General features: G+C 25.3%; 3 protein-coding genes across 4 annotated transcripts; all 3 read left to right on the forward strand.

Moving 5' to 3' along the window:
- The first annotated feature begins 5,464 nt into the window (after window positions 1-5,464).
- Window positions 5,465-6,729, forward strand: LOC126903285 (tetraspanin-33-like). Its single transcript, XM_050681394.1, has 3 exons — window positions 5,465-5,868; window positions 5,943-6,146; window positions 6,685-6,729. The coding sequence occupies exons 1-3, from the start codon at window positions 5,773-5,775 to the stop codon at window positions 6,712-6,714; spliced, it is 330 nt and encodes a 109-aa protein (XP_050537351.1). The 5' UTR covers window positions 5,465-5,772; the 3' UTR covers window positions 6,715-6,729.
- A 1,988-nt stretch (window positions 6,730-8,717) lies between these two features.
- Window positions 8,718-14,726, forward strand: LOC126903254 (exocyst complex component 8). Of its 2 annotated transcripts, none has more exons than XM_050681349.1 (13): window positions 8,718-9,233; window positions 9,298-9,453; window positions 9,640-9,851; window positions 9,922-10,064; window positions 10,136-10,280; window positions 10,521-10,644; window positions 11,531-11,711; window positions 11,848-11,992; window positions 12,081-12,264; window positions 13,266-13,396; window positions 13,464-13,689; window positions 13,847-13,944; window positions 14,407-14,726. In XM_050681349.1, the coding sequence occupies exons 1-13, from the start codon at window positions 9,182-9,184 to the stop codon at window positions 14,569-14,571; spliced, it is 1,962 nt and encodes a 653-aa protein (XP_050537306.1). In that variant the 5' UTR covers window positions 8,718-9,181; the 3' UTR covers window positions 14,572-14,726. The 2 variants fall into 2 exon arrangements, with proteins under 2 accessions (XP_050537306.1, XP_050537305.1); XM_050681348.1 differs by having other exon boundaries at window positions 8,737-9,233; window positions 13,754-13,944.
- An 809-nt stretch (window positions 14,727-15,535) lies between these two features.
- Window positions 15,536-18,610, forward strand: LOC126903282 (transcription factor BTF3 homolog 4). The gene is made up of 2 exons (XM_050681389.1): window positions 15,536-16,288; window positions 18,359-18,610. The coding sequence occupies exon 1, from the start codon at window positions 15,743-15,745 to the stop codon at window positions 16,280-16,282; it is 540 nt and encodes a 179-aa protein (XP_050537346.1). The 5' UTR covers window positions 15,536-15,742; the 3' UTR covers window positions 16,283-16,288; window positions 18,359-18,610.
- Window positions 18,611-18,621: the final 11 nt, after the last annotated feature.

Genomic DNA, 18,621 nt, shown 5'->3' on the forward strand with positions numbered 1-18,621 from the left:
TTTCAGAATTTCTAAATCATTTTTAAAAGTTAACTTTTTATACAAAAGTTGTTATTTTTAACCTCTCTGTAGGCAGATGTAGAGTGGGATTTTCATTAGAAAAATTCCAATTAAAGAGACCTATCTTAGGTAAGATGGACAAGAAATTAGCTTGAAATCGGAAGTAAAATACTTGGGTATTATATTAGATAGTAATCTAAAATGGAATCACATGTTGAGTCAAGACGCAAAAAAGCATTGACCACACTGTGGACTATACCAAACTGGTTCTTAAGAATAACATTTCTTACAAAGTGGAAATCATTACACGTAGATAATGAAATATTAACCACCTGACTGAGAAAGGAGGATTTGTAATATATACAGATGGATCCAAAAAATCAGGAAAGGTAGTTGCTGGCATTTGGAGTCTAAAGTAGTCTAAAAACTTGAAAGACAAAAAAAATATTATACCACAGTTATTACTACAAATATATTGTACAAAGTAATAGTATTACTTTTTATTTTATTGATAAATTTAATTAAAAACTACTTATAATATACGTTAAAATAATTGCTAATTAAAAATAACAAAATTTGCGTTAAATTGACCACATTTAACTACATATACGCCTTGCGCATGCAAAATACGTTGCTTGAGCATATTTTTAGTGCTTAACTTTCCAATTAATTGACATATGTTTCATATTTTTCCAATTTTTTTTCCAACGTTCATTTAGACATTTTATATAAATAGGAATACTTCAATATTTTACTGCCACAGTAAAAATCAAGATAGGACCCCAAAATTTTGTGAATAATTTTTAATTATCACGAAGAAAAAATAAAAATTCCAGGAGCAAAGTTTTTTAAAAATAACCTAAATAAGAAACACTCAAGTGCACCTACTATTGTACCTTTTTTTTCAAAGAATACAATACTTCTTTGGGATATATAAAATAATAATATTATATTATAGTATTTATACTTAAGTGTTTTAACTAATATAGTTATTTTTGTTTGTTTGTAGGATGCCACACATGTTTGAAGGAAGGGCATCTGGCTATAGATAACCCCTACTGAATAAAAAAATTAATTAACCATTTCATATTTTTTTATTTAAAATAATTGACTTTTAGCTTCGATGCGAAGCTGAGAAGGTATTGGTTTTACTATGATGTGTTTTTTTTTTTTTTTTTTTTTTTTTTTTTTTCTCACTTTTTTATGGTAGTGGTATTTTTTATAGAAAACTAAAGGTTTTCATTTTTTGATTTTCTTATATGAATTAGATTTTATTGACAATTTATCCCAGCATACGAAAATTTCATCTTCACTGATTCACATTAATATTCACATATTTATTTACGCAAGTTAACTATCGTAAATTGTCGGATACCATTGTTGAAAATTTGTATTGATTGCTACTATAGTAATAGTTATGTGAATAATAATAACTTTTTGTTTTAAATACAATTTTTATCCCATAATAAATCAAACGGTTTAATTGAATAAAAAAAAAATCGTAAGAACAAAANATCTTTACCTATCATTTAGTATATTTTTTTTGTAAATTTGACCTTTTTTCTGCCCACAGGGGGGGATTTAAAATGACAACTTTTTCACAAAAAATTAACTTTTTCAACTTAACTTTTGAAAATGTTCCGGAAGGTCTGACACTTTTATATATATCTTAAATTAAAGCTAATGTAATATACTTTAATTTGAAAAAAAAAAATTTGACCTCTGGACTTGTCTTCATGGTGAAAACGGCTACCGAATGCTATTTTTGTGTGAACATTTTCGATTTTATTATTTATATTATATTTAACTTTATAATGTTATAACTTATTGAAAAGTTTATGGATCCACACAATTTTTTTATGAGAAATAATATTTTTTAATAAACCTTTTTTCATTTGACATACTTTATCTTAATCGAGATATTAATAAGGAACCAGCAGATCAAGTAGCTTTGGGAATAAAACACCAATTTTTTTAAAATTAAACACTATCTAAAGATTTGCATCGAAGCGTTTATTTTTGATAGTGATTTTAATCACTGTCAGATATCATTATACTTGATCCAACTATGCCACGTCACCACTGTGCCGCGACCCACTGTGCTGGGTTTTTTAATTTAAAGATAGATGCAACGAATGTCAGTGTTTACTGAAAATTGAGAAATACATATGAAGAAGAAGAAATAAAATTAATTGTCTTTTAGAAAAAACTTCAACAAAATTTGAATGTAAACATTTTTGATTCTATCAGAAATTATAATTTTGCGAAATAAGTTTTAAAATCATTCAGGAAAAATAATATGTTTTTATAGTTCATCCTCTTTATTTTCTCTACTATTTTTGGATTCAATTATAAGCCATAATATGAATGTAATTTTTTTTAATATACTAGAATATTAATGTAATAACATTAATAATACTCTATAGATAATTGGAGCTATATTAATTAATTAATTTTAGTTTTTGTATTATTGTAAAAATATGTTCATTTAAATATTATTTACACAAGTTATACTTTATAGTCTTAATTATATCTGTCAATTCGTATACAGTTTCATGTACCTAAATCAAAATATATTAGTAGGACAAGTTTTTGAGTTTGTCTCTCAAATAACCGACCACATTTAATTTTAATTTAGGATTAATAACCTGATTTTTTTCCAAATATAGTTGAATTCACATTCTATCAGTTATTTATTTTATAAATAACTCTATTTCTAAGTAATAAAACATAGTGCGTTTTATGTTTTTAACATTCAATATCTGTGAAACACATAGTCATGGGTTCTTTTTTCGGTTTAATCATTAAAATCCAATTGGGTAACAAAATTATTTAAATCTTATGCGGAGCGTATTTTCAAATAATTGTTGAGGGTATTTTGAAAATTTTATAGTAAAAATTGTAAATTTGACATCTGCATAAAATATTTATTTTGTCTTTCGGTTAAAAATGCCTGAAAATATAAACACAAAATAAATCATATGATACCTTGTGTCTTTACTGAGTTACGAAACTTGCTAGATAATTAACGGTGGTAATGAAACTTATTTTTGAGAAGTAGGAAGTTATGATTAATTTTTTTGTGCGTTTCGCTATAATTAGAAATGAAAAAACAACCGTTGGTATATTTTTCATGTTTCTATACTGCTAACTACAAATTGCGGGCGCTGCCGTAATGTAACGACAGTATTTTTTTGGCTACAATCATTGATGAATAATAAGTATTATCTCTTAATAGGAAACTATTGAAGCATAATAAGGAATCATTTTTTTGTTCAAAATCTCAAAGATACGACGATTCTTTATAATGTGAACATAGTTGAATTTAAAAGTATGAAAGGAGCGTATTGTACATTTTGTTACTAAAAAAAACCTATTTATAATTACAGGTATACTATAATTGTAGAAATTAATTATCTAGTTAATGATTAATTAAGTTGTCTCGCAGTTATTTCAAAGTATCATTAAGTTTTAAAATTGCTAGTAGTTTTGATTAATGGTACAATTTTATCATTGCTCAATACACTAAATGTATCAATGAGAAATGATTCTCTATATTTTGCTCATGCCACCTGCGTGGAATGATCACTTTAGTGATCAACGTTATCTCCCATCAAGCAATCTCTCTTCATGAGTTCCTCTCTCTGCAGTTTTGTTCTGGCCGAGCCTTGTCATAAATTTGGAATAAAGACGGATATGCTCGTAAGATAGAAGATACTACCCTGCACATTCCATTTTTGAATTGGAGTCTATGACCATAAATATTATCTACACCCAACGACCGAGTATATACTACTCACTACTTAGACGTGACTACAACGTGTGCTGCAATATGGTTTAAAGATTTATTGTGTCGACCTAAATATCGAGTGACAAATTAATTCTTTTAGTATTTAAATGACTATAACGACAAAGCCCACATAAAACGATCATCATTACTGGTTTTTAATTACTAATTAAACGTTTTTACAAGTTTAAAAACTCTATGAACTCCCTTGTGTTATCATTTTGTCCACAATGATTTAAATATGAAAGTATATAATAATAACATTGCGGCTGAAGTTGGATCTCTATTTATAAGTTATCACCAGTAATTATTTTCATGGACATTTAACCATATTTTAACACAAATATCCTTATTCGTTACACACTAACAAATAAATATGATAGCACCAGGCGTAACCTTAATAAATGCATATAGATGCTGGTGCCTTACGGTGTATATCATTAGGCAGTTCCGCACTCGTCTCTTTTTGCTCATACGTAGGTTTGAGAGGAATTTGGTAAATACATTTATTTAAAAAAAAAAACCGTAAACTCGTATACACTTATACTGCAGTTTTTTCAGTATACCATGTCACGTATGACAATATTTTGTTTATATAATTTAATTAAAAATTTTAATATATTATACATTAATAAACTCGTCACGATCATAATACAGGATAACGGTAGGCTACCCTGTTTGCGTCCATAATACTGATATTTTATTTAATCAACACTTCTATTTATACATTACGTTCATACTGTTAGAATAACATTATTTTTTTCAACCAAAAAAATTTAAATAAATAACTTAGTGAAATATTTAAGAAACACGCACTGTTTAATTATATTAAATTACACGTTTCAGTCATAATTAAATTATTAGTCACTTTCAAAATCAATCTTTGATGAGAAAAAACTTTCTTCTTCTTCTTCTTCTCCTGGCCTTAATCCCCATTACTTGGGGCCGGCCTCCCTTATCCTAAACTTCCACTTAACACGATCTCTCACATCCTCTACGCTCACATCAGCTGTCCTCATATCGCATACAATAACATCTCTCCATCTCTTTTTTGGTCTTTCTCTACCTCTTCTTCCTTCAACATTCATTCTTACAACTGTTCTTACGGCTTCCGATTATTCTCTTCTCATAACATGACCAAACCATCTAAGTCTATTTTCTCTCATCTTATCCACAATTCATCATTCATTATCCTATCTTTTTTAGCCACTCCACTCATCCATCTAAGCATTCTCATCTCTGCTACACTCATTCTCTACTCTACTTTCTTATCAACCGCCCAACACTCTAACAACCATACATCATAGCTGGTCTCACTACAGTCTTTTAGAATTTACCTTTCAGCCTCATTGGAATTCTTTTATCGCATAAGACACCAGACACTTCTCTCCACTTCAACCACCCGCACTTAATCCTGTGTCTTATATTCTCATCAATACTACCGCTCTTTTGCACAACTGATCCTAAATACTTGAAACTTTCCACCTCTCCAATCATGTCCTTGCTTATTGTCACTGATCTCTGAGTGATTTAGTCATACGACCGCCAGGAGCGTTAATATGCAGAGAGTTTATATGTTATTTTGATAGGAAACTTTGCTACTGTATAATCAAGCTTCGTAAACATTCTATCTATAATTGTGATACATATATATTTTTAGGAAGAACAGTATTGTTATTATTATTAATATTACAATTATACAAAGAAGACAAATATCTAAATTTGTTTTTAAAACTGCTATACCACTAATTATTAATTGTATGAGTAACAATTTGAAGATTACTTTATTGATTGCTATTATTTTGTGTACATTATTTTAAAACCTTTTTGTTCATAATATATTACTAAAAGTAATATTATTCAAAGTAGTTTATACTTGGTGAAATTTTTCTAATAAATATCTACTTATGTGTGTTAATTTAATATCCGTTAGTTATTGTTAGTCAAGTTAAAATTGGATATTAATAATAATTAATTCGTGTGACATGCCTGTTGCAATGCATAGAAGACGTGTTAGTAACTTTACATATGTTAGTCCTTGTGTAAAATATATGATATTTTTACTTAATTTTCTATTCTGGGTAAGTAATTATTTTATGCAATCAAAATATTCTGTATATGCTTTTAATAATTTTCAACATTTATTACTATTTAGTTATTTGGTGGATTATTAGTGGCTGCTGGTACATTTGCATTTTATGAAAAATGGAACACTATGGGATCAATTAAACTTAACACTTTTTCGGATGTAATTCTCAATATATCATTAGTTTTAATTATTGCTGGGCAGATTATATTTATTGTGAGCTTTGCTGGTTGTATTGGAGCCCTCCGTGAAAATACTACTCTACTTAAATTTGTAAGTATAAATATATAATTAAAAATAAAATTTTTAATTAGTTAATTATTATATATAATTATAACTTTTATTAATTGAAATAACTACTATTTTGTTAGTAGACTAGTTTTCTTATAATCATAAACAGTCAAAAGTAGTAAAAATGTTACTATGAAAAAAATATTGTACACTGAATAAAACATCCTGTTAGTAAATGTGGTAAAACAATGAGTTCATAAAAATTTATTGACTATCTTTAACTTAGAAAAAGATTCTTAAAAATTGTGATGTTTATGAACATACATATAAATAACTAGTTATCAAAAGTTAGATTCTATAGAAAATATTACTAAAAGTAAAGTGATATTTATTTAAGAAAAAAAATATTGGACATTTTTATTATGGTCGCTCAATGAATTTAGGATTATTATTAGGGGTTTGTACTTCTTGAAAGTAAGTACATATTAAAGTATTACAAATATAGATGCATCTTTAATATGAAAACATAGGAAGTAATGATACAAAAAAAGTTTTAAGTCACAAAAATTAAATTTTTCAGAACAATAATAAACTGTCTATTACATGTTGACTTGTGAAAAACATCTTATTCTTTTCCATGTTATTTATTTGTTATACATATATTTTATTTTATTTTTTTATTAGGTTACTATAATTTGTATTTACTTTGTTTTCCCTGAAATAATTAATTTTTTTGTTCTAAGTAGCCTTCTCATTTCAATGTCTCATATCTCAACATATGTGTTTTAAGTAAGACAATTAAATCTACATTGTTTTATAATTACTTAGTTGAATGATAATAATGTTAATATTGTTAAAAATACTCTGACTCTTGAAGTAGTAAGAAAGGGTAAAACAGTAACAAATTGTCCCTAATTAAATGAAACGTACATGCATACAATGAATTTAATTGTATTAACCGTTAGAAGTTTTAATACTTTAACAACATGTAATAATTGAGTAGGCTAGAGTCAAAATTCTAAAATAATATGCATTATTCTTTCTCGCCTTAATCTCGACTACTTGGGGTCGGCCTCCCTTATCCTAAACTTCAACTTGACACAATCTCCTACATAATTTACACTCACATCAGATGTCTTCATATCACATTCAATAACATCTCTCCATCTCTTCCTCTACCTCTTCTTCCTTCAACATTCATTCTTACAACTGTTCTTACGGCTTCCGATTATTCTCTTCTCATAACATGACCAAACCATCTAAGTCTATTTTCTCTCATCTTATCCACAATTCATCATTCATTATCCTATCTTTTTTAGCCACTCCACTCATCCATCTAAGCATTCTCATCTCTGCTAACTCATTCTCTACTCTACTTTCTTATCAACTGCCCAACACTCTGACAACCATACATCATAGCTGGTCTCACTACAGTCTTTTAGAATTTACCTTTCAGCCTCATTGGAATTCTTTTATCGCATAAGACACCAGACACTTCTCTCCACTTCAACCACCCGCACTTAATCCTGTGTCTTATATTCTCATCAATACCACCGCTCTTTTGCACAACTGATCCTAAATACTTGAAACTTTCCACCTCTCCAATCATGTCCTTGCTTATTGTCACTGATCTCCTTATTTCACCTACCTCGTGTTCTCCTTTATCAATCTCGTACTTTATATACTCTGTCTTACTACTACTTATTCTTAAATCCTTTTCTTCAAGAGTTTGGTTGGGTTTTCTTCCACGCCTCTAGTCTTCGATTAATTTCCTCACTATTTTCTTCTTTTAACACTATATTGTCAGCAAACAACATGTACCACGGCACCTCTCCTTGTATTTCTCTAGTAATTTCATCCATTACTATAGAAAATAAGTAAGGGCTTAAAGTAGAACCCTGATGCACTTCTACTCTTACCCGAAAACCTTCTGTTACTCCTCCCACACGTTTTACTCTAGTATAACTGCCATCATATCCTCTATTATATTAATGTACCTTTTCGGGACTCCTTTTCTCAATAATGGCCACTTTAGAACCTCTCTCGGCACTCTATCATACGCTTTTTCCAAATCTATAAATATCATACAAAGCTTTTTCTTTTTTTTCCTAAACTTTTCTATTAGTTGCCTCACACTAAATAATGGCTTCATTGTTGTCTTATTTGCCGTGAAAAAAATCAATAAATTAAACTAGTCATCTTTTTTTATCCTAGTCTTATTAAACACGAAGTATCAATCCTAATCTTAAGTGTAAAACACTATATTAACGTTATATAAAATGTCAAAATGATTTGTATACTATTCATCTTTAATAATTATTGTATTTTATGTTTGCTTATCAATAAATAATAACATTGTATGAATGAGGCAATCATGATATTAGAATTGAAAGAATTCATGCATAATTCAATATTCAAGTACCTAGTAGGGTCATTTGCCCACGTCGTTGGTGAATAAATTTTATATCATTGAAAAGCCCACAAAATTTACATTTAAAAAGATATATTAATGTTTATAAATTTAAAGTTATAACAAAATTCAAAATAAAGCATTGAGTAATATTTTTCTATGCAATAGTGATTTTTATAAATTACATTAAATTAAAAATTATTATTAAAAAAACCCCTTGAAAAAAACTGTTGCTGCAACCTAATGTATATATAAAAACAATGTTACTAAATCTTATCAATGGTTACAATTATAATGATTTCGGGAGCCAACTTCACGGTCATTACTCATTTCGCAACGAATCTAAAATTTCTTCAATTATTATTTAATCTTCTTGTGGTTAATTTTAGAGCTATAATAAAAGTATAATTTGACAAAACGAATTATAGCGAGATATCAAAAAAAAACTTTATTATAGTAATATTTTCAGTGTATAGATTTAGATAAGCTTTATAGAATATTTTTAAAAGCATATAAAATAATAATTTGTTATTATAAGGCTAATACATGTATTGGCGTTAACAATTAGTAAAGTTAATTTTGAGTTCGAAATGTTACAAAGTTTATCGTTTAAGGTATAGTTAATAAGAAAACGATTTAAATAGTTTTTGTCATATTGTATATAAATATGGAGTCACTTATTAAAAATATCGGCTATGAAGAATTCTATCCTGAAAAATGTGAGAAATTTATTTAAATTTATATAATTTTTATAAATATTTTAACACATTTTTCTTTCAATAGATGTTAAAGAGTTATCCCAAAGATGCATGGGTTCTGAGGAGCTATTGCAACAAAAAACTAATGTTGAAAGATTAGGAGAGCAAATAAACACATTACTAAAGAAAAATGTTTTCTACAATTATACACAATTTATAGATACAGCAAAAGAAATAGCCAGTATTAATTTTTATAGTTTAAGAAATTTTTTTTTTTTAAATAAAAAAATATTCATTTAATTTGTGTATTTACAATCTATACAATGCGTACAATAAGTAAATTTGTTAAATGAGTTCACATTAGAACCCTTTCACAATAAAAGAGTTTTAGAAATAATTATTATTAATTAAATTTTTTAAATTGTAGATTTAGAAGGAGAGATGTATCAATTATCACATTTATTGACAGAGCAAGCATCTTTACTTAATTCTTTAATTTGCTCGTCAATAGTAAGTGAAAAGGTACCTAGTCCAGATAAACTTTACAATGGTGAAGCTAATATTAAACAAGATAATACCATAGAAGAAAAAAGATATCAAAAACTATTAAATATTATGGAACGTATAGACAATTGCAAGGTACTTATGATGAAATATTTTGATCTTTAAATCACCTATTATTTTTATATACATTCAATATTTTATTTAGAATTTAGTTGATGTTCCTGATCGTAAATTTATACACGAAGGAGATTTGCTAGAATTAGATCCTATTGAAAATATACCAATTCAAAGAATTCATTGCTATCTTTTGACAGATATATGTATTGTTGCTATTTGGATGTCTAGCAGGTACTTATTTAATTTAATAACCAATAACTATAAATACATTTGATTTAGTTTAATATTTTGTTTAACCATAGACGTGGTCCAGCTAAGTATAGATTTCAATCAATGTATGATTTACGGAATGTAGCCGTTGTAAATATGAAAGATATTAAAAATTCTTTTAAGTTGCTTGCTTTTCCTGATACACGAGTATTTCAAGCTCCAAATACAGGTCTTAAGGTTTGTACATTCTTTACACAATTTTATAAAAGATTATTTAAATAAAAAAGTGATTTTATTCTTAAAAATATATTATTTTATTCTTTGAAATGTTGAAAAAATTATAATTAATACTATTTAGTATAATGTAATATAACAAAATATTTTTTTTCATTCTAAAAAATACAAATTTTGTGTTTAATTAATTATTTCTGATATATTGAATATTTTCTGATGTAATATAAAATTATCATTTTACAGAATGATTGGTTAGCAAAATTTGAAGCTGTTAAAAAATTACAAGTTTCGATTGATAGTAAAGTTAAAAGTACAGTTGAACAAAAAACTCTTCAAAGAATGGATTCAATTCAACTTACTCAAAACTGTAATATTTATATTTTATAATTTATAAGTTTTTTATATTAAAAAATGTTTATTAATTAAATATATAGATTGAAGTATAGAATATGAAAATATACACCAGAAAAATTTTTGTATTTATAATAATTTTTTCTAGGATTTTTTAGATAGGTACAGATATATATTAAAAATATATTTAAAAAAAAACACTCTTCAAAAAAATTACAATTTACATAGTAGTAATTTTAATATAAAACATATTTTTTAAACCATTGTTGACATGCTTAAGAATTTCTATAGAAATGTTATGTCACAAATACAATTTCTATGGCATTTTGTTAAAATTTGATCCAAGAAATTTTTTTATAACAAATTCTTTGCATTTTAGCAAAAAAAATTATATAAAAACTAACTAAACCTCCTAGATACAAAATTTATCAAACAGAATTATAAAATTTGAAAATTAAAAAATTAATTATATATTGTTATTTTCCTAACACTAAATAAACCTTTTGAGAAAAAAAGTATTCCGCAAAATTTATAAGAATGAGTTGTTAATTTGTGCAAATTATTTTAGATTATACTTAATAAATTATTTAAAAAAAATTTTTCCAATTATTTATTTTTAGTAATTTATCAACCTAGTTTTTAGTAATTTAAATGTAATTTATCAATCAAAATTAGATATTTTTAAGTTGATTTAACAGAATTCTGATATTAAAATTGCATTGTTTCTCAAATAAGTGGTTAAAAATTTTACCTCACAAAAATACATATCCTAAATTGAGAAATATATTTTAAATATCAAACAATTAAATGTTGTTAAATGTTAGCAACTTTTTTTTCTGTCTTTAATTGAAAAATTTCACATAATATATTAAATGAAATTCTTCAAAAATGATAATTTTTAGTATTTGAGCTTGAGACACTTGAAGTAGAAATTCCTGATTGGATTGTAGATTTAGCTGATGATTTAGATGTACTTATTGCTCAACGACATTTTGAAGATGCTAATACATTAATTAACAAAGCCAAAAAGTATCTAAAAGATCATAGCAATTTAGTTCCAACTTCTATTGAACAAGAAACTAAGTATGTTAATGTATAAAACAGAGAGGTGTGAAGCTTTTAAAATGTCATCATACCTCAAAAAAAAAAAAAATTATAGTTTATATTGCTCAAATTTTTTGTACTAACATTTTTATTGATATTAATTAATATTTGTTAGAAGTAAATTAGAAAATCGTATTCAAGCGTTAACTTTGGCTTTAACAAAAGAACTTCAAGTTTCTCCAGATAAATCTCATAAAGGTGGTTTAAGAGCTGCTAGAAGAGCAGTAAAGATTTTAAATGAACTGGATAAATCATCACAAGTAAATATTAAATATTTATTTATGAGCAATTCAAATAAAAAACAATTATAATAATGACAATAATTGAACACTATTAATTACAAATTAGGCTTGCAATCTTTTTTTAAAAGTTTGCTCAAATTTGTTGAAATCACAACTGCAGTATGTAAAACGAGATGGTTCAGTGTCAACATTTGTAAAAAAGTATTCTATGGCATTTTTTGGTACTACAATAGAAATTACTCATGAATTCTTATATAAAGCATTTACCTATAGTCCTGAATGTTCATCAGGTAACATATTTTATTTTTATGGAAGATTTGACTATTTTTAGGTCAATATCCATCAAACGTTTTTATTTTGAGTTAGAGTTTATATTTAAAACTTAGGACATTTTAATTTATGAAGTTAAGCAAACATGTTTAAAAGTTGTATCTAAATTTTAAGATTTCAGTTAGAGCTTATACTTAAAGAGTCTGGGTATCAACTGTTTTTAGTAAAAAATAGTCTGTTTTTATTCCTATAGTATGATGAAACTACTGATGCAATAAGAATTAAAAATTGTGATAAGAACATATTTTAATTCATCTTAATGTCAATTGAGGATTGGTTAGGCCACATTTTTGAAATTTTGATGTCTTCAACCTGTTTTATTTTTGAAAATTCTCATTTTTTCAAATAAGTGGTTGGTCTGATTAATTCTCAATTCTCATACTAAATACAAATGCGTTTTCATAAATTCTTATTGCATCATTAGTTTTGAGGCACTGTTGGAACAAAAACATATATTTTTTAAAGATACAACTAAGTGTTTTCATACAGTAACCATTATATTTGACATGCTCTTGTACGTATTAGCATTATCAGTTTTTGTTATTTTATGATCTATAATAATAATCATTTAGACTTTCCATAATGGAACTGCATGACTTATAAAATTCATGAAATTATATCTTAAAAGTTTATTTTAAAGAAATGCAGCTATTAAAAGTTACTTTTTGTATAGAATAAAATTTAAGAGTGAGTTTAAACACCTAATTTGTCCTTGGCAAAATAGTTTCTTATAATAGTATTGGATTTAAATTTGTAAATAGGTGTGTCAAATTTACTTAAAACGTGTTGAGGGACCAGTAAAAAAAAGTTTTTTGATTTCAAATTTTCATTAAGTTTTTTTTATATTTAGAATAAATATAAGGGATAGACCGTGAAAATTTTGATGATAAACCATTTTTGCATCACCTTAATGTATTAATTTCACTCCCGATTATTGTGTAATATAATATTTTGTTTTTAGCATTTATCTTATGGGTTACACAAGAAGTAAATGACTTCATGATAGTTTTAAATAAACATATGTTTGTACCACAAACTTCATTATCCAGTTTAGCTGAATGCATAAAAATATTGCATATGAATAGTCACGAGGTAATTAATTATTTATTTAATATTTGTTTTAATTTTTCTAAATTTTAATTTAACTTTATTATTGTAGTTATGTGAATACGGAATAGATTTAAAATTTCAAATTGATGGTCAACTTCGCATTCCTTTATCAAAATCAATAAATGATATTAAAGATAAAATTTTAGAAGTACTTAAAATACGGTTTTCAGAAGAAAAATGGCGACCCTACAATCTGAAAACTAAACAACAAAGAGATAAACTCATTGAAGAATTTAAAAATAATGGATTTTCAAATATTGAGTCTTTTATAAAAGGTAAATTTTTTTATATTTTAATTGAAAAGTGGTTTAAACTATAACTGTTTTTATTAATTTTTAGGTGATTCTTGGATATTATTAACACAAAACACTGTAATATTTACACGCACATATTTATTATTGTTAAATGATTGTTTAATTCTTTATACACCAGATCTAGCCAATGCAATTGATCAACTTCTATATGAAGTGTTTGCTGCTCATTGTAGTTTCATACAGAGTTCAATAAAGAACAAAAATTATATCAATGATGTAGGTTAATTTGTAACAAATAAATTCATGTTACAGCTATTTATATTAAGGATGGATCAAATATGTAGAAACAATTTGGTATTTGGTATATATGCCTAAAACTCCAGAATACATTTATATGCACATATTAGGCTTCATTTATAACTAATCAGACAAATTTTATTTGACCAAATAGTCCAAAAAGTTAATTAAATTTAAATTAAATAAGAGTTAATTTTTTATCTTGCTGAAATTAATATTTATATGGGATACTTGTTCAAATGATATTTAATAATTATTATAATTTAATAAATAAAAAAACATAATAGTAATTGTTAAACATTTTGAACTAAATAATAAAAAATATTCTTCACTAAATTATACAAAAAAATTGGATATTCAGGTTTTCCAAATTTACTGATTCAGCCCATCATTAAAATCATTTACACATAAATATTTATATAAATATTTTTTTTTATGTAGGTAACTATTATTACTACAAATGCTAGATTCATTTTGGATGTTTTATTGACTCACTGTTGGAATCTTTATACAATATCTACTAGCAATACTGTCTCACATATTTTTACCAAATTAAAATCTGAATTTGGTGTTATTCCTACTCAAAATATTACTAGTTATATTTAGAGAATAAATAAGAGATGTAAAAAAATTAATATGTTAATAAATGTTATTTATATTTGTGACCTAAATAATTTTATAAAAAATAGTTATAAAATGAAATTGTATCATTAATTTTCTTAAATTTTAAGTAAAATAGATTTATAAAAATTGTTCAATCATCTTAAATGTAGTTTTATTATGGACCATATACATTAAATATCAAAATTAATAGTTTTATTTTTAAATTATCCTCTAAAAATTTTTAATTTAATTGAAGTTAAATTTTTTTTTAATATAATTAAAAAATTAAAATGTTACTTAGTTGATATTTTACAGCAATTTTTGTTAATTTAACAAGATTACAATTAGAAAATAAACTTTACTTTTAAGATACCTAGGTAATAATTTAATTCCAAATTGTTTTCTCTTTGAATAATTCATTCATATTATATTAAAATAGCAATTGATTTATTACATTAGAATATGAAGAGGTATAAAATAAAATCAATGATAGTTAAATTTTAACAAAGAACTTTTCAAATACCACTTGGGAACCGTTTCTTGTCTCTTAATTGAAAATATTATAGACATAAAACTGAATATCATTGCACTAATAAACATAATGACAGGGATATAGTGTATATAAGTTATAATTTATCAAGTTATCTTGACATAATTTTTATAATCTATTATTATGTAAAATCATACAGAACACTAACCAACATTAATAACTGACAAAAATATTTACTTTGTTTGAGATATTCTACCATAAAAAAGATAAAATTCTTTGATACAGAATCTATTTTGTTTTCTGCTATTATGTTATAAGAGTGACCCTAAATCGTTTTAATACCATCAACCGTCATAAAACCATGATTTATCTATCAGTGATTACCATGGTTACTAATGACATACCTCGCGAATAGTTCCGAGGTTATCCGATTGTTGAAAGTACTATGTTCGGCTTTTCGAAGGACCCGTAACTCTTGAGACATAATGTGATTGGATCTACCATTTTGTTGATCACATTCTATGCGCTGAAGTCACATGTTCGCATTAAGCGAACTCCCTTTGTGTTTAACTTATAGTTAACTTTACTTGTGTAGATTTTTAATAAGTATTTTTTATTCTTTAAATAGTTAGCGTAACATATTGTTGAAATAGTTCACCTCCAGTTTTTCGTCTAGTATTCATTATGAACGCAGAAAAATTGAAAAAACTAAGTGACCAAGTGAGAATAGGCGGTAAAGGTACTCCTCGAAGAAAGAAGAAGGTTGTTCATACGACAGCAGCTACAGACGACAAAAAACTACAAAGTACATTAAAGAAATTAGCTGTGAACACAATACCTGGTATTGAGGAAGTTAACATGATAAAAGACGATGGGACTGTGATACATTTTAATAACCCTAAAGCACAGGCTTCTCTTGCTGCTAATACATTTGCTATTACTGGACATGGTGATACAAAATCAATGTCTGAATTACTTCCTGGTATATTAAATCAATTGGGACATGAAGAAATTGGCCAGTTGAAACGTTATGCTAGTGGATTTGCCAGTAACAATCTTATTGGAAAGTCATTAATAGAAGATGATGATGAAGTGCCAGATCTGGTTGGTAATTTTGATGATGCTAGTAAAGAAGAAGTTGAAGCTAAGAGCTCATCAGATGACAAAAACGACAATGTAGATAAAGCACCTGCAGAAATTGCAGAGGGCTCTAAGAAAGATTAAATATCGGTAAATGTTTATTTATTACAAATTATATTTATAAATACACCTCAATTATTCTAAAATTATTAATACATTCTCTACTTAAGTTTCTAACTGAGTAATTTAATTATCTTAGTAATTATTAAGTCAAAATTGTATTATTTCATAAGAATTAAAATTTATTATTTATTATCATATTTCCTTCAATAATTTACTTGTATAATTATTTAATGGTCTTGGATAAAAAAAAAAACGATGTTCTAGTTTGTTATTAAAGGTCAAGTTCTGTTAATTAAAGCAATACTCATAATTTTAAGTAAGTAATGTTATGAATCCCAATTATCTAATTTTATAAAATCTATAATTAAATTGTACTTTGATACAATAACTATTAGTCAAAGTATTATTTATTTCCCCTAATATTTTAAACTTAAAAAAACAATAAAAAGATAAGTCAACATAGGGAGTTAAAAGAAAGATATTTTATCCTTTATCAAGACTATTCTACCATATTTTAATTATTAATATTAATTGTAGTAGAAATTTTAGTATAAGTTCATACTATCTTAAAATCATGAAAATTGATTAGGATAATTGTATTATATACAATATAAATATTATATTCTGAAACCACTGTCCTTTTTTAAGAATCATTAAAATATTACCTCGAAATGGAATGATAATTATATAATTAATATTAAAAAATATATTTCAAATACCCTTTTTATCATTTTAGTCAATATGCTTAAATGTTTTTTTGAAAATTAAACTTTCCATAAAAAGTCTCATCATTAATTCAAATTATAATAAAGTCTTCTTCCTTTTTATCTCTTTCAATATGTTTTTTTTTACATTTTCTTATTTCATTTTATTGTAATTCTATATAATAATCCAAAATAATTTGATTAAGCAAATGAAGGATCCAATGCCACAACCTGATATCTCCATTTTTGAGATTGTTTATGAGTTATTAAAAATTAGGTTTTTTTACTTTGGTACTTTTCTCTAGTAATTTTATTTTACAGTATTAGGTTTATTTTAGTGAATGGGTAAGTTCAGCAATCATACCAAATTGCTGAAAAAATGATTCACTTTCAGAAAATATAAAAAAAGATAACATGTTATTGCACTACAAAATTTAAATATGAATTTTATACGCATAATTTTGAAGAAACAAAATTGGTATATTAATTCTTTTATTCTTCAGTAATATATGACAAGAATTAATAATGGATGATTCATTGATCTAATTAAGATTTTACATACATGTTTGATTTATTAGTAATATATATATATACACAGGATCGAATTGCTAACCATGTCTCATGCAGTAACTTCAAAAATTCAAGATAAAATATAACCTTTTTCTTTTTAAAAGTTTTTGTTATACTAGACACTTAAATTAACACAAAAATATAGTGTAGTACTATCTTCCTCAAATTTAATCATCTCTAGTGTTTTATATAGAAACATACATATTTATCTGGTATACTTTTTAATATTGCAAAAGACATAGTGGGTCACCAGTAAACATAGAATGAATTACAAAAGATAAAACTCCAATAATTATTGCTTAAATTGTTAATAATTTGTATTTTAAGGCTGTGCTAGAAGTATATATTTTATTGTTTGAATTTAATACAAAAAAAATTAATATTTTACAAATAATGTTGATGAGTCATAATAATTATTAATTTTAATTTACTACTAAAAAATTACTTGTTTTCTTAATTAGTGAAAACTATATATATATATTCTGAACAATACTAATATTTTGCCTAAAGAATTTACCAATTATAAGTATTAAATGTGTTCATATTATTAGCGTTCCTAGGAATTTCAATATGGCTTGACAAATGACTTTCTTAAATTAATTAAACCTATTTATTTATTTAATTTACAATTTTCTGAACAAAAGACTTTCAAATTGAGTAATAAAAATATCAGTGTACAACTAACATAAATAACATAGTCCCAAGTTATATAAGAAATATTTCATTTGCAGTCAGTGTACATGTGATATATATCAATTCAATTAAATATAACATGTTCCAACTTTTATCTTATACAAGATTTTTTTTTTTTTTTTTTTTTCAGAACTACTGGCTATTTATCATAAACCACAAATTTGGAGGAAACAATTTATTTTTCTGTAGTGACCTTAAATATAACAATTTAATTACAAACTAAAACTGTAGTTTGATTTAAACTAAAAATTAAATTAAAAAAATGTAAATTTAAATTGTACGATTGATACTTCATTCATCTGTAAATCATATTTATATATTTTATTTGTATTGTTCACATACTTTATTCAAAGTATAAATATAAAATATATAATTACTTAAATGTTTTATTTT

The sequence above is a fragment of the Daktulosphaira vitifoliae genome, unplaced genomic scaffold (assembly GCF_025091365.1).
Source record: "Daktulosphaira vitifoliae isolate Bord-2020 unplaced genomic scaffold, ASM2509136v1 Scaffold_3, whole genome shotgun sequence".
NCBI classification, from domain to species: domain Eukaryota; kingdom Metazoa; phylum Arthropoda; class Insecta; order Hemiptera; family Phylloxeridae; genus Daktulosphaira; species Daktulosphaira vitifoliae.

What these genes read in the sequence shown, in the direction of transcription:
- LOC126903285 (XM_050681394.1), top strand. Translation starts at nt 5,773, where the DNA reads ATGCCTGTTGCAATGCATAGAAGACGTGTTAGTAACTTTACATATGTT. An exon ending in TACTTAATTTTCTATTCTGG is followed by an intron (nt 5,869 to 5,942) that starts GTAAGTAATTAT and finishes ATTACTATTTAG; the next exon opens with TTATTTGGTGGATTATTAGT. An exon ending in ATACTACTCTACTTAAATTT is followed by an intron (nt 6,147 to 6,684) that starts GTAAGTATAAAT and finishes TAAATTTTTCAG; the next exon opens with AACAATAATAAACTGTCTAT.
- LOC126903254 (XM_050681348.1), top strand. Translation starts at nt 9,182, where the DNA reads ATGGAGTCACTTATTAAAAATATCGGCTATGAAGAATTCTATCCTGAA. An exon ending in CTCCAAATACAGGTCTTAAG is followed by an intron (nt 10,281 to 10,520) that starts GTTTGTACATTC and finishes ATCATTTTACAG; the next exon opens with AATGATTGGTTAGCAAAATT. An exon ending in AATTCAACTTACTCAAAACT is followed by an intron (nt 10,645 to 11,530) that starts GTAATATTTATA and finishes GATAATTTTTAG; the next exon opens with TATTTGAGCTTGAGACACTT.
- LOC126903282 (XM_050681389.1), top strand. Translation starts at nt 15,743, where the DNA reads ATGAACGCAGAAAAATTGAAAAAACTAAGTGACCAAGTGAGAATAGGC.